Genomic DNA, 22719 nt, shown 5'->3' with positions numbered 1-22719 from the left:
ATCTTTTATAAAGGGACACACTGGCAACCCAGTTTACATAGAACTTCTGCTTATTATTCAGCAAATGTTTATGAAATTTCTCTTATGTGCTGGGCACTGTCCTAGCACTGCTCTGGGAATAGATCGTTGAACAAAACAGACAAACATTCCTGTTCTCATGCAGCGTACATTCTAGCATGGGAGAAAGGAAGTAAGCATAATAAATAAATATATCAAATAGAATGTAATCAGGGTTGACAGGAAGGGAGGGTGCAAGGGATGAAGGTTGCCATTGTCAGAGAAGGCTCATTAAAAATGTGAATTTGAGTAAAGACTTGACTAAGGTGAGGAAGTCAGCCAGAAGGTTATCTGGGGAGAGAGAGTCCCAGGCAGAAGGAACAGCTAATGAAAGGGCCTACAGCGGGATAGCGCCTGGGTTGTTTGAGGAACAGCCAAGAGGGTATTGTTGCTGAGGTGAAGTTAGCAAAGGAGATGAGGTCAGAAAGGTGGTAAGTGGGCCAGAGCACAACTACTTGGACTTTACTTCCATAAAATAAGGAGCCATTGTATGGTTTTGAACACAGGAGCAAATTATCTGACTTAAATTGTTAAAAAGTCACCTGTTGAGAATTGGAGCATTGGAGAGCACAGGTGCAGGGAACTGGTCTGTAGGCTACCAAGGAAGGGTGTATGACCGGGGGGCAGCCACAGCAGTGATGAGGAGTGGCTGAACCACAGTCTGCTTTTCATGTGGAGTCAACAGAATTTCATATGGATTGATATAGAATGTGAGAGAATAGATGAGTGAAAATGACTGGAGATTTTGACTCGAGTAACTGTAAGGACAGAATAGCATCAGGGGAATGGGAAAGATTGTAAGTGGATCCATTTTGAGGGTAGCATTAGCAGTTAAAGCTGGATGTGTTGACTTGATTCTAGAGTTTGATTTAAAAATTGGGTTGGAGAATAAATTTGGGAATTCTAAGCATATAGGTAGAATGTAAATCCATGCAGCTAGAAGAGATCACTAAGGAAGTGAGTGCCAGAGAGAAGAGAAGGGACCAGGGTGTGGTCAGGTGAGTGAGTAGATGGTGGCACAGGGAGAGCAGTCCTGTGCACTCTAGCATTAGGAAGAAAAGGAAGAATTGGAAGGAGTAACAAAGCAGATAGGCCAGTTGGGCAGGAAGAAAAGCAGGAGAGTGTGTGTCAAGAGCAGTGATGGGTCTGGGATTTTGCCCACAGTTTTCATGGACGCTGGAAGAAGACACGAATCTCATAAGTCAAAAACAAAGGACAGTTGACTGCTCACAACTAGGGCCGGCTACATGATTTGTGGGGCCCAGTGCAAAAAGCAGGAACACAAATGCATAAAGTATATGTGGTGCACGCACACACACACACACACACACACACACACACACACACACACACACACAATGTAATACTACTCAGCCATAAACAAGAATGAAATTTTGCCATTTGTAGTGACATGGATGGACTTGGAAGGTATTATGCTTAGTGAAATAAATCAGATAGAGAAAAGCAAATACTGTATCATATCACTTACATGTGAAATCTAAAAAATACAACAAATTAGTCAATATATATAAAAGCAGCAGACTCACAGATATAGAGAATAAACTAGTGTTTACCCATTGGGAGAGGGAAGTGGGAAGGGGCAAGATAAGTGTAGGGGAGTAAGAGGTACACACTATTATGTATAAAATAAGCAACAAGAATATATTGTACAACACAGGGAATATAGCCAATATTTTATAATAACTACAAATGGAATATAACCTTTAAAAATTGTGAATCACTATGTTGTACACTTGAAACATATAATATTATAAATCAACTATACCTCAATTTAAAAAAAGTTTTAAAAAAGCAGGAACAAAGTGTCATTCGTCTCCCATCTAAAGGGTAGCACTTGGTTTCTCCCTCCTTGGGCACTATACTTGATTAATTGTATGAAACCCTGCATTACGGTTTCTTTCTGGCTACCCAGGCTATGATTATAATATCCCAGAGGATAGGATTGCTTCATGTAATTCCTTGCAGAGATGTCCTTCCAAATATTTCTGTTGAAATTAATAATAATTAAAAAAAACTATCAAGCCAATATTTTTCAGTTATATGAAGTATGATGTTGTTAATATTGTGATTTGTCTAATAGCAATAACCTAACAAGTTTTGGGTAGAAACCAGAAATACACATGATCTCAGAAATGAATGGACTTGCTATCTAAAAATAGCGTGTCTTCTTAGAAACTGAAAGTACTTTAAAATGTGTGGCATCACTAGTCCACATGACTTGTCTTTGAGGAGGGGAAATCCAGTGTTAAACCTTGATATAGAGGTACACGTATAAAATCAAAGTGCATTTGAATACCCACAGTTTAAGTTTATAGGAGGGGTTCTTCGTTTAAAATGGAAATATTCATCCTGTATTTTATGATAAATAGATACCCTTCTTTCTGTTGAAACACTTGTTTTGCTTTATTGCTCTCTTGAAGGGATTCAGAGTGACACTCAGTTCAGCAAGTCTAATAATGAGAACTCTATAAGCCATGTAACCCAAGAGATGACCATGACTATTTTAGGATGTAGAATTCTTAACCTCATGGTCATCTGTAGGCACTGTGCTCAAGCAAGGGAAGAGCACAGAGGCTTGAGAAATGCCACACAACCAGAACGTGGACAAATCGCTCACATCTCCAGGTGTAATATTCTCCCAGTTTGAGTATCTTTCTAATATAAAGGTATTGAAGGCAGCTTGCACAAGCAATATGGCTGTTTCTCACAGCCAGTTCTTGGAGCACCTTTGCATAAATGACATATTTGAGTCATTGCATCCTCCTTGGAAACTTATTAATCAAAGATAGTTGCTGGAAAATAAAGCTATGTATCTGATTATGCACACACATACATGTTGCAGACTATATATATATATAATTTCCTGAACAGTTTGGTGTCTTTAATGAATGTTATTCAGATAAATACTCATTTAAAATAAAGCAGAATATGAAATGACTCCTCCCCAGTTTATAATACATTCCAAAATCTCATTCATACAATGTTTGTGCTGAGTTCGAACATCTGTTCCCATATGGAGTGTGAGACATTTGATCATCTTGTATATTCTTCTGTTTAACCCACAATATATCTGAGGTCTGATGTTGGACTCAGCCTACTCCAGACACCATAGGTAAGCGTTCTTCTGAGGTGCAGTTTGGGAGTCCAGGAGCTCATCTGTAATCCATTGTCATGGGGACACTAGTGGAAACACAGCCCACCCTCCTACTGCTGCTGCTGACTCATGATCCAGTTCTAGATGTGTAAGGTATTTAGGAAATTGGGTCAACAGAACCCAGTGACTGAATGAATGCTGGATTTCAGATGTGAAAGAAAGAAGAGGTTGGTGTATAGCCTGTTTTTGGTTTGGTTCAGAAGATGGGTAGATGCTAGCAGAGAATGGGGAACAGATTTGAGGTAGAAAGATAATGAGTTAATTTTAGACACATTGAACTTGGTTTACATGTGGGGCATCTGGATGGAAAGATTCAGAAGGCGCTGGATCCATACATGGACATCTCAGAAAAGTGAAATAGGCCAGAGACACTGATGGAGGAACAAAAACCTGGAGGCTGGAGTTAAGAATAGAAGATGCTTCTTGCTCCTGGTTCCTTGATGCTCAGTTTGGGAGAATCAATTTTACAGTTAAAGGGGGCTCTGCAGGGGCACTTAGTGAAATGTTCTTTGTATACAGAGGGGTAGTGGGAGGTAAGCCCTGGGGCACCTGAAGGTCAGATTAGCCACAGAAGATCAGGCCTGGCAGGGTGACTGGTTTGGTATTTTTATTAGTGCTGTAGCTGTTTTACAAATTTGTGTTTAATTTAAATTTGTAATTTCAACATATTTCACAGCAGAAAAAATGTTTTATGGAAAATCTAGTAACCTGATACATTTCAGGAAACAATCTTGCATCTTTTGCATTTGGATACTGAGTAGAAGATGGAACTTGGGATTTTAGAAGCAAAGAGTGACGCCTGCTTCAGGTGGTGCTGAGAATTCTACACCAAAGTATTAGGCTGAGTCTTTCTTTCTGGCATCTTGGGATAATAGAGAACAGTAGGGTTTTTTTATTTTATTTTATTTTTTTAGAGTTTGGCGTGTACTTGGCATGGAGCAATGGGCTGGGGGCCCACCTGATAAAGAGGATCCTTTTTCATCAGGTGCTGGGGGGCTTTTGGGAGGATGACTGGCGCTGCTCTAGGATGAGGGAAGAGAATGTATAATTTTCCAAATGCCTATTATGAGCCAAGCACTGTGTTAAGCTTTGTTAGCTCAATTAATTGTTAGAGCACTTTTGTAAAATGAGCATTTTTAGTTTCATTTTTCCACATGAGGTTGCTGAGGCTCAGAGTGATTAGGTAACTTTTCCAGGCAAGGCACAGGGCAAGAAGCTGACCTGGTGGTCTGAAGTGTCCTGCTGCACCACCTCCTGCAAACTAGCCCCTGCTGGAGATTTATTTAGCCAAGGACATCTCTTTTAAATTTTCCTGGTTCTCATTGGTTTAGGTTGAATTCTCGATTTTTTCTGATACTACATAGTTTTTTGTCCTTTGAATGTAGGCCAGTATAATCATTTTGCATTTCAAACTTACTGGACTCCAGAGAAATAGCTATGGTATCTTTTCATACTTGAAAAGAAAGGCAACTTTTCAAAATAATTTATGTCCTATGCCAGTTTTTCAGATGGCTGTAGAGGACTGGGGAACTTGTAACTATTTTCAGCAGCCCATCCAGATTTCATACAGAGGTGACTAGTTCATCTTCTAAATATATTTAGCATTTACGTGGATGAATAAAAATTGCAGACTATGAGCCTTTCAGCAGGTATAATAGCTATATGAAGACCAGAAAGCCTCAGCAATCTTCCTCTGCATTTGCACACCAGCTTCCTCCCCTGCCAGCTACAGACTTAGTAGGTATTTCTTAAATATACACTTCTTTTGCATTGTTGTACACTTCTTGGCTCCTCATGTGTGCCCTCTGTGATGCTAATCACTTCAGAGTGTGTGACAGGCAGACTTCCCAGATGGATAAATGGGCTTATAGTGAAAAGGCTAACCCACCTTTGCCCAGCCAACAGGAGGTAGACTTGAGATTTGGGCATTTTTGAGTGCAAAGTGCCTTCTCTTAATCACTTTAATTTTACTTGATTTGATTTGATGAATACCCCACCAGAATGTGAGCTACTTAAAGGTACAAATGATATCCTCCTCATCTCTGGGTCCATAGCACCCAGCAAGGTTCTTGGCCTGTAGTAGATACTCAATGAAGGCTTGAGGCAGAGGGAGGGAGGAGGAGGGGTGATCAGAAGGAGGTGGTCTTGCTTTATTCTCATAGATCACCATGTTACCAAACTCAGGTCCGGATGCTCGCCACTCAAAAGCCAATAATTGTGAGGCAAGTGTTGGTAGAAAGGAAAGTTGCTTTAATCAGAAAAGCCAGCAATCTGGGGAGAAGGTGGACTCATGTTCTGAGACCAACTCCAAAGATTCTGCTCAGTCATGACAATTTTTAAAGGTAAAAAGGGGGAACAATCACAGTTAATCATCTAGTTAGGAGGTCAGATTCTTCATCATTTTTCCACTGTGTGCAGAGCTGCTGACTTCTGATTTTCCTGTGGAAGCTGTCTTGCCCACATGGTCCGCCTGCAAATTTGCTAAGGGGGAAGCTGGACGTAAAGAGTCAGTCATTCTTTAACTGCTTAATTCTTCATTCTTACTCCATTTAATCCAGGAAAGTAATCAACAGATTAGGCAAGGCATTGTGTACCTTCAATAGAGCAAAATCAGGAGTTAGGTTAAATGTTACCTAGTGATCTCATTTTTATAATTAAGGCCTGAGGAAAACAGAAATGGGCAAACAGGAAAGGAGCAAAAGAGCTGCTTACACTTGTCAGACATCATTCCATTTCTATGGGATTAGGGACGAAGTTCTGTCTTCTGTAACTTCTTCATGTTGACATAGGGTGCTGTATTCTTAGAGTGGAGGATATAGAGACAAGGGTCTGTACAATCTCTTTACTGACAATTTTAGTTGCCTGCTTACATATATGGGCAGAACAAGCTATGATATTTTGATGCCCACAAAGATGTAGATTATTATGAGCAATAATGTTAATCCCATTCTCTTAAGGCCAGTTCTTGGAATTGTGCTAGCCATAGATTTAGTACTGCTCAAGATGGAGCAGCTTATGTCACGGCTACAGTCTGGTCATCACGCAGTTAGCTTGTTCCCTCTGGTGGCAGTTATAGTATCTGTACAACAACTCAGGAATGTACATCAGAAACTGAAGGATTCTGTGACTCTATTGTCCTGATCATTAACTGCTTGAGCCTGCTCTTTTGTGACTCAGGGAGGCCTGAGAGATGTATGTTTTTCTACAAACAAAAGGCAGGGGTCGTGGAGGGGCCTTTGTTCTTGGTGTGACAGGGGGTGGCCTGCAGGGTTCTGCTGGGTTCCAACCACATGAATTCAACAAATGGAAGCCTAGGTACCAGCGAAGTCTGTTGTGGGAGGGGAGATGGATGCAGTGTTGGATACTCATTTTTAGGCCATTAAAAGGAATGGATTAGGATTTTCTAAATAAATCTTGTTAACAGAAGTGCCAAGATTCCCTCAGCCTAATTTTAGTTGCAGAAATGCCTGCAAAGGAAGCCTCCACCATCCAGGGCTTATATAAGCTTCTCAAAATAATTTTCTGTCCTCCCTGACCTGAGAACAACTTACCTGTGAGTTTTTGTCTCGTAAACTTGCTGAACCAGAAGCAAATGCAGGTGTCCTGTGGCTTTCACAGCTGCAGTTAAATATTTAAATTTGGCTTGGAGATTGCATTTCTTTCTCAGGATTAGTAAATTTTTTCATTTCCTGTGCTGAGGAAATCTAGTCAATTACCTAATTGCAGAATAATGAGCAGTGTTTCCATTTTCCAATATGTATTCTTGTCATTTTAATGCGATAAATACCAACAAATTTCCGCAAGCAGGAAGAAACATTATTGTTTATCTCTTATTGAAATGTATTTGAGCTGCTTGAGTTATACACCTAAAGGTTTTATTTTGTTGTTATTTGTTGTTACCACTGCTGTTCGTATATTCTCAGGAGATTTTAAAAGGACAGTCACCTATGCATAAATGCTTGGCCCCTGAATACCTCCTATTCAAGGATGCCTGTTCCCAGCCCCCTTAGACTTCCTGCCTGCCCCTCGTCTCTCCCTGCCCCATCCTCCGCTACCTCAGCCCACTGGCTCCCAACCACAGGAGACTATGGGCTGGGCTGGTGTCTTACCCAGAAACTGTGGCATCTGACTTTTGCATGAAATGGAATTTTGTAATCTGGCGTAAAACCTAGCAACCCTTGTGTCATGTTTTTTCAATGAGAAAATATGACACAAATTTTAAACAAATGACTTACAAGCTTATGGAACCCCACCTACTAGTATTTGCTGTCCCTTTGTGAAGGCAGTGTAAAGCCTTCAGGGACAGGCCTAACTGGACTTCAGGGTTTCATGCCGTTTGATTTAATACACACACGTAAACAGAGAGAGAGAGTGGAGAGGGCCCTGAGTTCATTTAGTTATCAAAGAATCAGAGAGCTTTCCCATCCCTAAGAGAAGCCCCAGGAATAAATGGCCCTTTAATTGAATGCTTTTGTTTGTGTGATTCTTTTTAAGAAAGATTCTTTGTTTTGAATACAATTCCTGAATATTTCTTCATGCTGATTCCAAGTTCATCCTAAGCCTTTTATAATACAGAGAGAGAGAAAGAGAGAGAGAGAAAGAGAGAGAGAGAGAGAGAGAGAGAGAGAGAGAGAGAGAGAGGTGTTCCAGGCATTTTATCTTACCTAATGATTTTGATGAACTATCTTAGTTCAAACCAATTCTAACTGAATAACTCACGATTATGCATTATACCCCAGAAAGTCCCAGTTCTCAGTGGCCTGGAGAATTCTGGATGAAGATACACTTGCATTTTCCCTCTCACTGCCTGACCTCTCTCCAGTGAATCCCATCTCCTAGGAAATCAACACTTTTACTCAGGGCCTCCCACTTACCGGTGCCAGCCCCATTCCATGGTTGGATCTGCACCTAAACTGGAAGCCAGGTGTTCTCAGGGTGCCCAGGGCTGTTCACACATCTGCTAACACAATGGGAGTGAGTCAGTATTCGTGCACACACAACCAGTATGTCAATTAATTAATTTATAGGAGGGTACTTTATAAATGCTTAAAGTACTACAAATTTCAACCCTCACCCAAAGCACGGTCTTCTAAAATCAAATGATATCAGATTATAACCAAAGGAGCTTTGTGAGCTAGATTCTGCAGCAGGTCTGAAGAATGTGGGGGTGGTGTGCAGAGTGGAGGTTATGGGGGTCCCACCTGCAAAAGAGGAGATTCTGCTTCTCTGGGACACAGGGCCCTGTTACTGCAGCCCCACTGGCAGCTGCTGTTTCTGTAAACCCTGATCTCTGGGCTGGTACCTGCTCTTTCTTCTGCCAACATGCTCTGTCTAGATGTGCTGATATGGCTGGGTGTGCCACAGCCAAGAATCAGTGCATGGAGACCACTGTCCCTTCTTTGTGTGTGCGAATCTAAGTAAGCCCCTGGCACCAGAGAGGGGCCTGCTGGTCCTCAGCACCCACTGCTCCCAATGCCCACTACCCCCTCCTGCCCGCTCCTCCCAGACTACCACTTCCCCCATGCCTCTCCTCCATACTCCCTGCTCCTCCCCACTGTCTCTCCTGGAGCTGCAGCCTCTCTGCAAAGGGTGGAGGTGGGGAAGGAGGGGACAAGCACGAGTTCCTCTCAACCTGGTGTCCCTTTCACCATGCCATGGACCTGTAGACTCCTCCCTGTACCCAGAGTAGAAAAGATGAAAGGGACACAGTAAGCTCAACAAAGGCCCAGGAATGGAGATGCTCGCCATTGCCATCAAACCAGTGCTGCCTGGTTCTAATCTCTATGACCCTTGGAGCCCCCGAAAGCCCTTTATTTAAGAAATGCCACTTCAAGGTCTCTGCCATGTCCCCTTTCTTCCTCTCGAGTCTCCCTCAGCTGCACCATGTTTGGGGGTGACACCCAAAGAAGACGGCAAGGAAGGCTCAAGATGGCCCTATGGGGCCACCCCCTTCTTTGCCTCTTCCTCCCCTTGTGCTATCCTGGGGCTCACTAGCGCTGGGTGGTGTGGTGGCTGATTCTGTGAGCAGCACTCCGTCTGTCTCATCTTGGTGTCTAGTGCCCCAGCACGAGCTCCAGCAGCACAGAGCCTTTGCCTGGCTGTTATTTGAGAGGCTCCACCCCTCACAGCCCTGTCTCATCTCTCTGCTGCTTTTCATACCAGCAGATATCCATGCAGACGGCACCTGAGTCCACCTCAGTGCTAAGGTCAAAGACCAAAAGCTTACTTCCCCACCTCTACCTTATGTTCCCTGAGGAGTCCAGGATTCCTGCTTTCCACCCCTAGTCCACTGCCATCTAGATCTCTGTGGATTCCTGGAACTTTTACAATCTCAAGGTATCTTCTTTTTCTGAGGACTGACTCAAATCCAACCCTGGCAGACTCTCCAATCCATACAGATTGCATCTTTTCATGGCTGTGTTCCTTGGTCCCCGCCACATCACTCCAAACCTGGAAACCTGCAATTTGTCTGGGATTCCTTGGAGGAAACAGACCTTCACAAGGCATCTGTCTACAGAGTAGCTGTGCTCAGTGTCTGCAAGGGTGAGGGGCTTTGGTGGTGCCATATTTCTCATTACTCCCCTTCAAAAATATGTTACTGTATGTGGCTGCATCCTCCACTCTCAGGGGCATCTTTGCAGACCTCGCCCACCAGGCTGGTTTATTTGGCTGCATAAAACCTCACCCTAGAGCTGTGAGGCTGAGACCTGCTCCCAGAGGGAGGTGGCCTCAACTTCAGACCCCACATCCCCGAGTTACTTGTGTTTAATGGGATGGGGGGTGGGGAGGCAAAGTGTTTGAGCTCTCTAAATTTTTCTTTCTTCATTGCTTGGGGATGGTAATGAGAACAGCAGTAATCTCTGCCTTGTATTTAAATAAGATGATATAGCATGAGGCCTGGCACTTGCTGCCAGCCCACGTTAGCTGCTGCTGGTAGTGTGTGCGATGCTCCTCACTACCCCTCCCAGGAGTCAGCGCCATGGCCCCCCAGTCGCACAGTCTCCCATTAGCTGTCCCCCAACTGCACAAGAGAGCAGAGGGGGCTTGTTCCTGTAGAGTCACCTTTCCTTCATCTGCCTCTTTTTTCTCTGCAGGAGAATGAAGTGGGATACCGACTAGTGTACCACTGATTTTATGATGCCCTTGCTTTCCAAGGCATAGCCCATGCAGCAGATTTGGGTTTAAGTACTACTACTTTTTCTCCCTCTGTTACCTAAGCTCTCCCCTACTGCAGTCCACTCAAATCACTCAGCAAACCCCCAAGACCAAAACTGAGAGTTGCTGCTGATACTGTAGAGAGCAGCAGAATCCAAAATTAGACCCTGATCCTGAGCTTGCAGACTGTGAATGACAGCTGGGTTCCCAGGGCCAACTGACACATGGCAGTGCCTCCACCCTCATGGCAGCCCATGTGAATGCCAGCTGGAAGGGAGATGGGAGAGCAGTGCTAGACTTCACAACTCAGGCGTAGGATGAGAGCTTAGAAACCAGGAGAGAAAGATGAAACTCTTCTATTTCAATAAGAATGCAATTTGGAGGGTTATATTTAAATTGAAAATCCTTTAGCTGCTCCTGCTAATTTATCTCCGTCTTGTTATGCCACCAAAACTTTGCATGTTTCAGTTAAAATGCATCACCTACATTAACTTAATGGTAATGCGGGGGGCATGATTGCGAACTTTACAGGCGATTTGCATCCCAAGGGTCTACATCAAGCCTACTATCTGTGACTTCCTAACCAGCACTCCTTTTCTCTGTCCTCCCACATCACCTATCAACAAGCTCTCTCACTCACTGAGGACTTTGCTCATCATCTGTCTTACCCATTGAACTCACCATTGCAAAACTGATCTTCCTCACCTACAGCTTTGTGCTTAAAACATAGTCTTATTACTATTCAGGTATGGCAAGGCCAACAGGTCAGGAGACAGCTATCATTGAAAAGAGAGTTTGTCACCCACAGACCCCAAGAGAAGGGGGCATGCCATGCCATGGTGGAGGGGATGCCTGGGGAAGCACCAGGGCAGGCCACAGAGAGTGAGCCTTTATTGTAGCTTCCATGGAAAGAATGGGCATGGCCAGGCTGGGTAAGCAGGCTTAGGATTGGCTAGTTTGAATAATTAAAGTAGGCCCTGGGACCTAGTCTATCCTTAGTTGCCTGGTACCTGAACGTGGAATGAAGTACTGGCCTGGAGTGTGAGAACCTAATAAAGAAGGCAGTTCGAGGTATGAGCTCTGGGGTGGTTGGTTTGCATATGAAAAGTACAATCCAGCACTTGGCAGAGTTGTTTGATCTCTCTAGGAACTAGAGGGAGAGAAGGCAGTCCCTCCAGGGCCCAGAGATTAAAGCATGAGAAATCAGAAAATAAATGACATGTTCAATACACACGGTTTTGTCACTTGCTACTTGGAAACCTTCAGTGTTCATTGGCTTTGGAGCTGGTGTTTGAGTGTTTCCACTTTATGGTCACTGCCACAGGGTCCTGCCTTGCCCACAACTCTTTACTTTCCTCCTCTTGCACACCAAGTTCCAGCAAAACTGCACTCCTTGGGGTTTCTTGTCAATTCAGTAAAAACAAAGGTCTTGGTATGACTTTTCATGCCCCTACCTCGTGTCTAGCTGACCAAGGCCTATCTTCAATACCACCTGCTTTGTGAGAATCTTTAATTGGTGGTGGGGTTTCTTTGTGTGTAGGGGGTTTCACACAGTTAATACCAGGCATAGAGCTCTGCCGTGTAGGTGACTAGGAAAAAATTCCCGTTTCTTCTCATCCACTGAAATGCTGCCTCTCCTTCAAGTTGTAGATAAAATGTCAATAGACTCCCCAGGCCATTTGCATATTTTGCTTCCCTCTCTCTCTGATTTTTTATGGGCCCTATAGCTTAAAACTTCTTTTGTTCGTAGTTGTTTAGTACGTATTGGTTTTGTCACTTCCTTGTCTGTGACAGCACCTGGAGAGGAGCACAAGTGTACGTTGTCATTTTGGAGGCTCCTGTGCCCCAGCACTCTTGCAATCAGTAACAGATGGGTGTTATTGGGTTAGCAAGCTCTGAGAACCGCCCTGTGAGGCAGCAAGAAGAGTCTGCCTGTCTGGGATGGATTCTTTAGCTGATTTGTCATCCCGCCTCTCACTGCCTGCAAAGCAAGGGTGTTGCAGACATGCTCTGCCGGTGCGTGAGCCTAGGCGCTCCTGCCTGTAACAACAGTGATTTCTCCTTCCCTGGTTGGAGAGTTTACCGCCTCACCTTTGGATTTTCAGCTTGTATCCTTCCACGACAGGGTTGAGGATGTCCAGTGACTATGACGAGATATTTAGACCTGATCGTTCTAGACTTGAACAGTGATTGCCAAAAAGAATAGAAGTTTAAAAATAGAATTTCCATGCTCAGCCTCTGATTTGTCTTTTTTCCCACTTTCTTACTGCACTAACTTCTCTGCAAAACAGAAACATGGGGTCATCTGCCTACTTTGCTTCTTACTTTGTTGGCAAGCCTGTGGGGCTGCACTGCCCCTGGCTCCCTCTTCCCACATCGGTTTTAGTCCCATTTTCTCTAGATGTCATCCTCTAGAGGTGATGACATGTCCCAGTTAGTGTAGAAATGGCTGTGTAGTGTAGAATGGCAACCTAGAAGGAAAGGAAAATGTGATGCATGAGGTGTAGAGACCCTCCCACAGGTCATGGTGTCTCCAACCGGTGTTTCTATTCCAGAGGTTTTCTATTTACAGCTGTGTGGAGGGCAGAAGGAGAGGAGGAGTCTGACTGCAGAGAATTCGTAGCCAGGCCTGGCCTGTCATGGGCGGCTCAGGCCTAGGTTTGCCTGGTGAGAGGAGGAGGACCTAGGCCAGCGCACGGGTTCCCTGCCAGCATCCTGATTTTATGATGACTTTTTTGGGGGCCTTTATTTCTAGGTTATCACTTAAATGCCAATTTGTATAGTTTGCTTCTTACCTAAATAAAACAGAGAACTTATAGACATGATGTACACCTATTAAAACTGGTATTTGTGTTTACAAGAAAGCAACCACTGCTTCCTAACTCTATCTGAAAATAACATCCATTTCTCCTGGATTCCAACCTGAATTGGGCCAGTTGTGGAGGAAACAGGCCTCTGGCTGAGCACAAACTCATTTTTTTCTTTTCTTTTTTATTCCCCAGGATTACACCTTGACCATGTATTTTCAACAATACTGGAGAGATAAAAGGCTCGCCTATTCTGGGATCCCTCTCAACCTCACGCTGGACAATCGAGTGGCTGACCAGCTCTGGGTGCCTGACACATATTTCTTAAATGACAAAAAGTCATTTGTGCATGGAGTGACAGTGAAGAACCGCATGATCCGCCTCCACCCCGACGGGACGGTGCTCTACGGGCTCAGGTCTGTCTGCCCTATGGGCTGGGCTTGTGGTTGCATGGTGCACTGGCCTTGAGTTTTCACTGGAGGTGATTACAGTAAGTGAGGCCATGTCCTCAGATTAAGTTAAGAGACACCCATGAAACACTTGGAGCTCTGCAGAAAAAAAATCTTATAAATCTAAGATTTGGGGCATTACTGTTACTATAAATAGACATCAAACAAGTGAAAAACAGCCTCCTCGGATTGAGTTGATATAATTGGGTTGCCGTATCTAAGAACACAGATTCTCTTGGGGTGGATTTCCCATATCATAGTCACAAAGGCCTGTAATTAATATCATCCTGGTACTTAAGAGGCTTTCAGTGAAGTTTCCCAAAGCCATTTGCAGAGTTGAAAAAATGTCTAATTATGCTGACATACAGTATAGTTTCCATGGAGCTTTATGAGGTGGTGCCACCAATATTTATGGGAATGAGTAAATGTGAGGCTTCCTGGTGAGAATCATCTCTCACCAGGTCTCATAATGAAGGCACACGAATTGGGAAACCAGACTGCTGTCTGGAACCCTAAGGAGGCCCTGGGCTTCCCTGGTTACACTGGAAACCACTAGGCCTTCCCGTGATGCTCCACCACTGCTGGTGGTTAGTGATTTTGACTTTCACTGAACAGCAGCCTTAGCAATCTTTGTCTCTTGTGTTGATTCAGCACTGGTTTTTGTTTTGTTTAGTTTTAGAGTAAGTATGTCTGTGTCTTTCTTGATCTCCTGGACTGAGAGTGCCCAGAGGCCTTCCAGGAGGGGCTCACAATCTGGAGTGGGGCACAGGTGGATATCTTGGAGAAAAGGTTTATCTCAAAATGTTGTGAATCTTTAACTGAGACTCCAACAGTTCTAAAGAGTAATCATAACAATGTAAGCTTAAATACACACCACTGTGACTTTTAGTGCTTCAGGGAGAGTAAAAGGAATTATTTAACGTTGGCTTAAGTGGAAAATGTTAAGTGACTTCCTCAAAACAGTAGCATATAGAATGAGAGTTGGAATTTTAGCAAAAATCAGACTTTTTGAACTGTAAGAGAAAAAAAGTGGCACGTGTCAACTAAGCCATGGTGTTACTCCAAAAAACATCTAGATGATGTTTCCTTGGGATGTTTTCAGCATTTTGTATTTTTGCCTGGAAGTGAGAGATGTGGTTGAAAAGTTCTGGAGTCCTGAGAAGTACAAAAATCGGTTGTTCAAAAGATTATCCAGAGACCATGTGAGCATAAAATGAGAAGTCATGTCCTTCATTTACCTACCCACCCCAAAAAAAGTGAATAGAAATGTGTGTATGTTTGTGTGTGTGTGTGCATGTGCATAGTGGGGGTGAAGCAAAAGGAAGCAATTAGCAGTAAAAACTAGGCTAGGCCTTCTTGGCTTTTTAAACAAAACTTGCTATTTGGGTTCTTCCCTTTTTATCTTTGCATTATTTATTTTCTCACCAGAGTTAAAGTATGTTAGTTTGTCTAAGACAAAGAGCTTTCATTCTGTTAGGATAGCATCTGAATCCGCTTGGGCCACTGTAGCAAAAACCCACAGCAGACACTTATTTCTCACACTCTGGAAGCTGGGAGTCCAAGAGCAAGGTGCCGGCAGACTTACTGTCCAGGGAGGGTCTGCGCCCTTATTCATGGCAGGTGCCTTCTCACTGTGTCTTCACATGGTGGAAGCTGTGTGGTGTCTCTTTTACTAGAACACTAATTAATCCCATTCATGGGGTTCCACCCTCATGAGCTAAGCCCTCACCTCCCAATACCACCACATTTGGGTTCAAATATTCAAATATGAATTTGGGGAAGGACTTAAACATTTGGACCATAGCAGACAAAATATACAATATGAATGAAAGAACTGAAATAAATTTCCAAACTCCACTTGAAAGTGTTGGATTTCATACCATAAAACAGGCAAGAATAAGAGAAACCAAGAGATTAAAACTGTATCTTTATAACTTAGCTACTCTGACTGTAAATCTTAATATAGAGTTAAATAAGGGGCTTCCCTGGTGGCGCAGTGGTTGAGAGTCCGCCTGCCCACGCAGGGGACACGGGTTCATGTCCCGGTCCGGGAGGATCCCACATGCCGCGAAGCGGCTGGGCCCGTGAGCCATGGCCCTGAGCCTGCGCATCCAGAGCCTGTGTTCCGCAATGGGAGAGGCCACAACAGTGAGAGGCCCGCGTACCGCCAAAAAAAAAAAAAAAAAGAAGTTAAATAATAATGTAATAATAAGCTATGGGATACTTTTAATAATAAACTTTGTACAATAATCTAAAAAAGAATCTGTCATGAAATTTACATTCATTATACATCTCAACCTCTAAATCAGTAAGTGAATTTCTAAATCAGTAGCTGTTTTTATCCAAATGTAGTCTCAATATACCCCTTAGATCTTTATTTAGAACCTCATTTTTTTTCTTTTTTTTTTGGCTGCATGGGGTCTTAGTTGTGGCATGCAGGATCTTGCATTGTGCACGGGCTTCTGTCTAGTTGTGGTGTGCGGGTTTTCACTCTCTAGTTGTGACATGAGAGCTCCAGGGCATGTGGGCTCTGTAGTTGTGGTGTGCAGCCTCCAGAGCGCATGGGCTCTGTAGTTTGTGGCATGCGGGTTCTCGAGTTGAGGCACTCAGGTTCAGTAGTTGTAGTATGCGAGCTTAATTGCCCCACAGTGTGTGGGATCTCAGTTCCCTGACCAGGGATCGTACCCATGTCCTCTGCATTGGAAGGCGGATTCTTTACCACTGAACCACCAGGGAAGTCCCAAGAGCCTCATATTTTTTAAACAATTCTTCCATCTGGACCTGGACAAGCTGTCAGAAAGGAAATCTAAAAAACAGACCATATTCCACATGTGCTTATCAGCTACACTGTGCCATCTGAATTCCTTTTGAAATTGGCTATTCTAGAAATTTCTGCCTTCAAATTTAAAAAAAAAACACATATAACTATAGAGATTAATTTGAATTTGAAGTAATTTGAATTTTTGGACAAAAAGCACATTAGTGCTTCAAAATACTGGTAATTTTATTAAATTCATATAAATACACATTCTGTGTCATTCTGTGTGAACTGAAGTACCATTTATATATATTCCACAAGATACACACATGCACACTATATGTATTGTGTTTTTTGATAACAAAGTATGAGTGCCACCCTCCACCCTCCCCTTGGCCCCAAACCCTACCTTCCCTCTGCTCTTGTTTTACTGTTGTACTTGCTGGATCATGTTGGTGATAGGGCAAGACAAGGATGGCCAGTGTTAGTAACCTCAGTGATACATTGTATCCTTTTGGTAAATAGGTACCAGGGCCTGGGCCTGGAGGGGGTCTGGTGTAGGTGAGAGCTTGAGTGTGTTAAACTCCCCAAGGATGTTCATGGAGCACTGGGGTCGTTGTCAGTCTCCTGCTTGTAAGGTATTGCTCATGATGGCTAAACTCAACAGAGATTACTTTCCTACTGGCTGTATCCTTAAGATGCTAGTTGACCTGGCTGTGTCCTTGGGACCTTATGGTCGAATTCTTCTCACCACTAGAGACTAGGATTGGCCTTCACCCCAAGTATCCTGCAGTCATCCACACTGGTACGTCAGTCACCATTTAGCTCTTCTGGGCTCCTTTGTCCAGGCATGTCCAGCCATCTCAGTACAGGATCAATGGTGGCTTTTGCTTTATCAAGAGTAGATGAGGATCTCTGGCTGGGGATGAGCTCTCCATGATGCAGGTTTGTACATCATCTCAGACTTATTCTGGGAAATCATTAATCCATTAATCTGATGACTCTGCAGAAGTGGTTGATGGCTGCTCACAAAGATGCTGGAGAGGGATCATGTTCACGTAGTGATAAAAGGTAGTTTTAAATCATGAACTCTTTTTTCAATGATTCTTAGAGCCCCTGAGTATGAAACTTGGGCTAACACTAGCTTGATGTTACCTGCTTGGGCTCGGCTGAATGAGACAGTGAACCAAGCTTCTTGTACAGGTCCAAGTCACTGTGTGGTGTAAGAAAATCCTCTTGATAGGGCATATACACCATCTTGAAATAAAACTTGGGCTCTTTGAAAATTTCCTTTGGGCAGCCAAATCTTTTCAGGAACTAGGGAGATCTTGGCTGCCTAAGAGGCTCACAAGTCTTGGTCCTGTTCCCATGACAGCTTTTCTGTTTCCTTTGGTGCCAGGCTGAAATTTTGTGCTGTCTGTCCCTATTCTGTCTTCCCATCTTTCTTTTTCAAGTCAGCCAGTCACCTGATATCATTGACTATCTTACCTGCACCACTAAGGATACTTTGTAATGTGATCTTCAGGCCATGAATTTTGTGTCTTCGGACCTTTTTTCTGATGCTAGGAATTGGTAATGGGTTCACAAAATAGTATTTGATTTGCTCCATAAAGAACTTGGATGTCTGAGGTTGAGTCATCTTCATCAAAACAACGTGCCTGAGAAGCTTACTGCAAAATTTGTTGGAAAATATCTTGTAAAATTCCCACTTGCTGTCAAAAATGGCTTGAAATTGTTAAAGTTGCCATTCCCATACTTAAACGGTTGATGCAATATTAAAATGAACCTAGAACTTCATTCAGAAGATTCAAATTAAGTCATCTAATTGGTCTGGCTGCCATCTTTTTCCAAAACTGTATTTTTAAGTTGGTTCTGGCCAAACACCTTTTTCCCCCAGAAAAGATGTAAGCTCACAGAATTAATAAGGCCCACATGATTTGAGTGCAGGTATGTTTAACTCCCAAACTCTTGTTTTGTCACTGCCTCCCAATTACTTTTATGTAAGTAAAAAACATATTGATAAATTGCTTTCCAAAAGGATTATGCCAATGTTTACTCCCACAGCAATATATTACATATTAGCTTCAGGGTTGTGAAACCTGCTTTGGGCTTCATCATTTTTTAGGCTACTGTAAATAACCTATTTACTTCATCCCTTGAGGCTGGAGAAAATCACCTGTCTCACTTTAAATTCAGGCTCACAAAATCCTCTATTCTCCCCAGTCACATTCATTCTTCCCATACTTTTAAGAGCTCTTTCACACCTTCACTTCAGGCATCTCTCTTCACTGTCATTTGATGATATTACCTTAAACTTTAATTGAAAACACAGTAACTTCTTCATTTTGCTATTTACAAAGAGACCATTCCACATACCTGCTACTCATACTTTGCCTTTTCTCTCAAAGTGGAAAGTGGGTCCCTGAGCATTTCAAGAGTCAGCTTCCCCTTGGTATCCTCTCTCTACTTGAGGATTTGGCTCCTGAAATTCTAACCCCTCTCTGTTTACCACTGTTCTCCTCTCTCACCATGCTTCTGGTATGCATACCTTCCTTCTGCTCTTCAGAAATAGTCAAGGATTTTTCTGTTTTAGAGCCTTTGCACATGCTCTTTGCTGGATGCAATACTTTGTTTCTAGATATTCATGTTTTTAGCATCACAGTGTAATTATGTAATTGAAGACAGTTCACCTGGTCCTGCTCTGATCACCTATTCCCTTTTTATTATACCTTCTTGTTTTATTTTTGTCATAGCACTTATCCAGATCTGACATGATCTTGTCATTTTATTGCATTTCTTAATTTACTGACTCTGTTCCCATCCATGATGGTGGGGAGGCCACCATCAGAATATAAATTCTCTGAGAAAAGAACCTGTTTCTTGTTTATTATTACCTCCCCCAAATCTAGAGTAGTGCTGGGTAGAAAACAAGGAAAAAGTATTGTATCAGGATTAAGTTTAAATTCCAATTCTTATTTCTATAGTGCTTTATTTTCCATTTGGATTCTTAATCCATCAGAATTTATCTTGGTGTACAATGTAAGGTAGCTGTCCAGTGTTTTTCTTGTCAGATGGTTAGCTGTTTATTCCAATACATAAGTTTATTCTTCCATATGAGCTTTAGAAACATTTGTTTTATCAAATTCCTAAAAATATAATGTAAGATGTTGGTTGGAGTTTTGCTCAAAAATATGACTTAAGAGAAGAACAAATGCTATATGATATTCAGTCTTTCCTACATAACCGTGACACATCTGCATTCATGCATGCCTTCAGTCATGGCTTTTAGTAAAGTTTTGTCATTTTCTTCATAGACAACCACTCATTTCTTGATAAGGTTATTCCTGTCTTTTATAAGTGTGGTACCATTAGGAATGGGATATTTTTACATTATCTTTCTAGCTCTCATTGATACGTGGGGAAGCTATTGATCTATTTGTTTATGGCTGTCTTTGCTTATGAATTTGTCCACTATCATATCCAGCCAGGCTATTCTCTTACTATGTCTAATAATTTAGTTAATACTCTTGAGGATTTTAGTCTTACAATTGTATTGCTTATAATGATGATTTTTTAATCTTCATTTTTATTGGTTTTATTCATATTTCTTTTTTCTGTTTTATTGCAACGGTTTCAACTTACAGGAAATGAAAAACAGTAGGGGTAACAGTGTACAGCATCCCGTAGTTCTTCATTATAGTAAGAGTGCTTCTTGTGCCCCACCATGAAGGATGATTTGCACTCTTAGTTTAATGTAGTTGTGACTCATTCTTTTACTTCCTTTAAATATATACATACATACATACTCTCATTTTCTGGGAACTGTGTCATGAGTTGAGTAACAGATATCACCAATTTATGGAGTTTATATTCAGGAACTAATTATAAATCAGATGACTGACCCTAGATGGCTTTTTTTACATATCAGAAATAGAAATAGATTTTGTTGATTCAACCTCTCTTTATACATTCGTTTTCCTTTTTTAACCTGTAACTATGATGTATTAATTTCCTACTGTAATCTATCCTTGAATTCCTGAGATAAATCCTATTGTATCATGGTGGGCAATACTCTTAAGAAATTATTAAGTTTGTTTTGCTCATAGTTAATTTATAATTGTTCTTTTAAAAATCTGTCGACAACCAGTTTATTGGTAATCAACATACCTTGTGATCTAGTCAATGCAATCTTATTTGTCCCCCACTATCCCCCTAAACACTATTAAGTGAGATATGAAATTTCTTTGCCTTGGGTAAAAATTTGGGCAGATTGCATGGTTTTCTGCCAGTGTTTTAATAGTAGTCTTTTTCCATTTTTATGTTACACGGGAATTCTCAGTTCAATGTCTAATATTAAATGCAGATACAGAATTAATATTTTCCCTTCCACAGGCCAGCCCTATTTCAGGCTGGAAGCTCATCATGGCAAAGGAAGTGTAGTTGACTTCTCAACTTCTATGCTTCTGCTTCTCCTCTATCCCCTCCCAATCCATCTTGATGGCCTACATATGACCTCCTCTGGTTTTGAAGGTTTATTTTGGGGGGTGGAGGGAAAATAAGTAAGAAAGGTGTTACTTGAACTGTACCATTTCCTGGTGGCTTCATGCTCTCTGGACCTCAAAGACATGCAGAATTAGCTCTTCTCAGAGCTTCCACCATCAGGCAGCTGTCTCCAGGTGGCCCCTTGACCAGCACTGGGGGTGGGAAGAGTGGGAGAGTAGGATATGTTTCTCCATGGAGTCCCTTGGAACAATTTCCTTAGCTCTAGGACTCCGTCCTTCATGGACACATTCCATCTCTCCACCCATCCATGCAGCCCTAGTATAGAGGATCCAAGAAATCTTCAGGTCCTCCATTTTCCCATGGAGCCCGTGTGTGATCCACAGGAAATCTGCCTGCATTCCTAGTCTAACATCCAAGTCCTATTCAGTCTCCACTATGCTGCCACCTGTACACCAGGTGTGAAGCATCCACCAGTCCTCCTAGAGACCCAGCTGAAAGATGTTAATCTCCCTTAGTGATGGCTAGAAACTCTATTAAGAACTCTATCCTGAAGTTAGTTCCCTCTCTCTCATACTCTGACTTGAATTAACATTCACAACTTGGCTGAAGATTCCAAGAACCATGAACCAATTCAATGAAATTCACTAGTAAATTATCCAATGGTGAGGTGGTAATGTAGGGCTCTTTTACACAATTGTGGTATATATCATATAGATTCTATTAAATATATTAATAGATTATATCTATCTTTAAATCTCTTTGTGTTTTGACATAATATGAATCAAGAAGATTTCTCTTGATCTTTTTTGTGTGTTTTTGTATATTCTGTAATAGATTATATCATATGGTAAATATCTGTTTCTAGAATGAGTTGATATTCCTGTAAGTATTTTAAAAATTTACCTATAGACATATACAGTTGACGCTTGAACAATGTGGGGGGTTAGGGGCACTGACCTTCCACAAGTCAAAAATCCACATATACCTTTACAGTTGTCCCTCCGTATCCTTGGTTCAGCATCTGTGAATTTAACCAGCTGTGGATCGTGCAGTACTATAGTATGTATTTATTGAAAAAAATCCACATGTAAGTGGACCTGTATGTTGCAAACTCATATTGTTCAAGGGTCAACTGTACTATACATAAAATGTTTTTTATAGATGCATGGGACTTTGAATAGGCTCTTGAATGACATTTTCCACTCTGGCACACATGGCTTTAATTTTTGCTATACTTAAGGTCTCTCTAGATTTTCTTCTTATATCAATCTTGAAAATTCATGTTTTTCTTTAAAACATCCTTTTTATCTAGACATTCTAATTCATTAGCATGCATGTATGCATTGCCTTCTAGAATGCATTGTTACATTCCCTTCTTCATTTATAATTCTGTTCAGTAGCATCAAGAAATACTTATCTATTATATATATATATTTTTTAAAGAGCTAGGCTTTAATTTTGTATCATAATTCTGTTCATTAATTTCTGCCTTATCTTTATAAACATCCTCCTCTTGCTTTTAAAGCTCTCTGTTGGGGAGTGATGTCAGCAAAATGGCAGACTGAGAAGCTCCAAGCTCTTATTTCTCCACAGAAACATCAAAAAACAAGCAGAAGTTGTCTGAACCACTTTGTAGGAGCTCTAGAAAATATTCCAAGGCTTACAGCAACCAACCAAATGCCAAATAAAGAAAAATCTAAATTTGAAACAGTAGGAAAATTTTGTGGCATTTTCCCCTGCCATTTCCCCACCCCCTCCCTGGTGCAGGGGCAGTTTTGATCTTGAGCAAGTGGCAGCTCAGTTACCGGTTCTCTG

At 42.0% G+C, this 22719-nt stretch overlaps 1 protein-coding gene across 2 annotated transcripts in view; it reads left to right on the top strand.

Moving 5' to 3' along the window:
- GABRB3 (gamma-aminobutyric acid type A receptor subunit beta3) overlaps positions 1 to 22719 on the top strand; it is a gene marked incomplete at both ends in the record, with an annotated part of 232324 nt that overhangs the window by 141590 nt on the left and 68015 nt on the right. For both annotated transcript variants that reach the window (XM_082648678.1, XM_082648679.1), the window contains one exon: positions 13390 to 13610. In XM_082648678.1, coding sequence (XP_082504804.1) covers positions 13390 to 13610 — 221 coding nt within the window. The remainder of the gene's footprint in view (positions 1 to 13389; positions 13611 to 22719) is intronic.

Source organism: Grampus griseus (assembly GCF_964374135.1).
Source record: "Grampus griseus genome assembly, chromosome: 2".
Lineage (NCBI taxonomy): Eukaryota > Metazoa > Chordata > Mammalia > Artiodactyla > Delphinidae > Grampus > Grampus griseus.
Note: the sequence above shows the minus strand (reverse complement) of the source record. Positions and strands in the feature narration are given on the sequence as shown.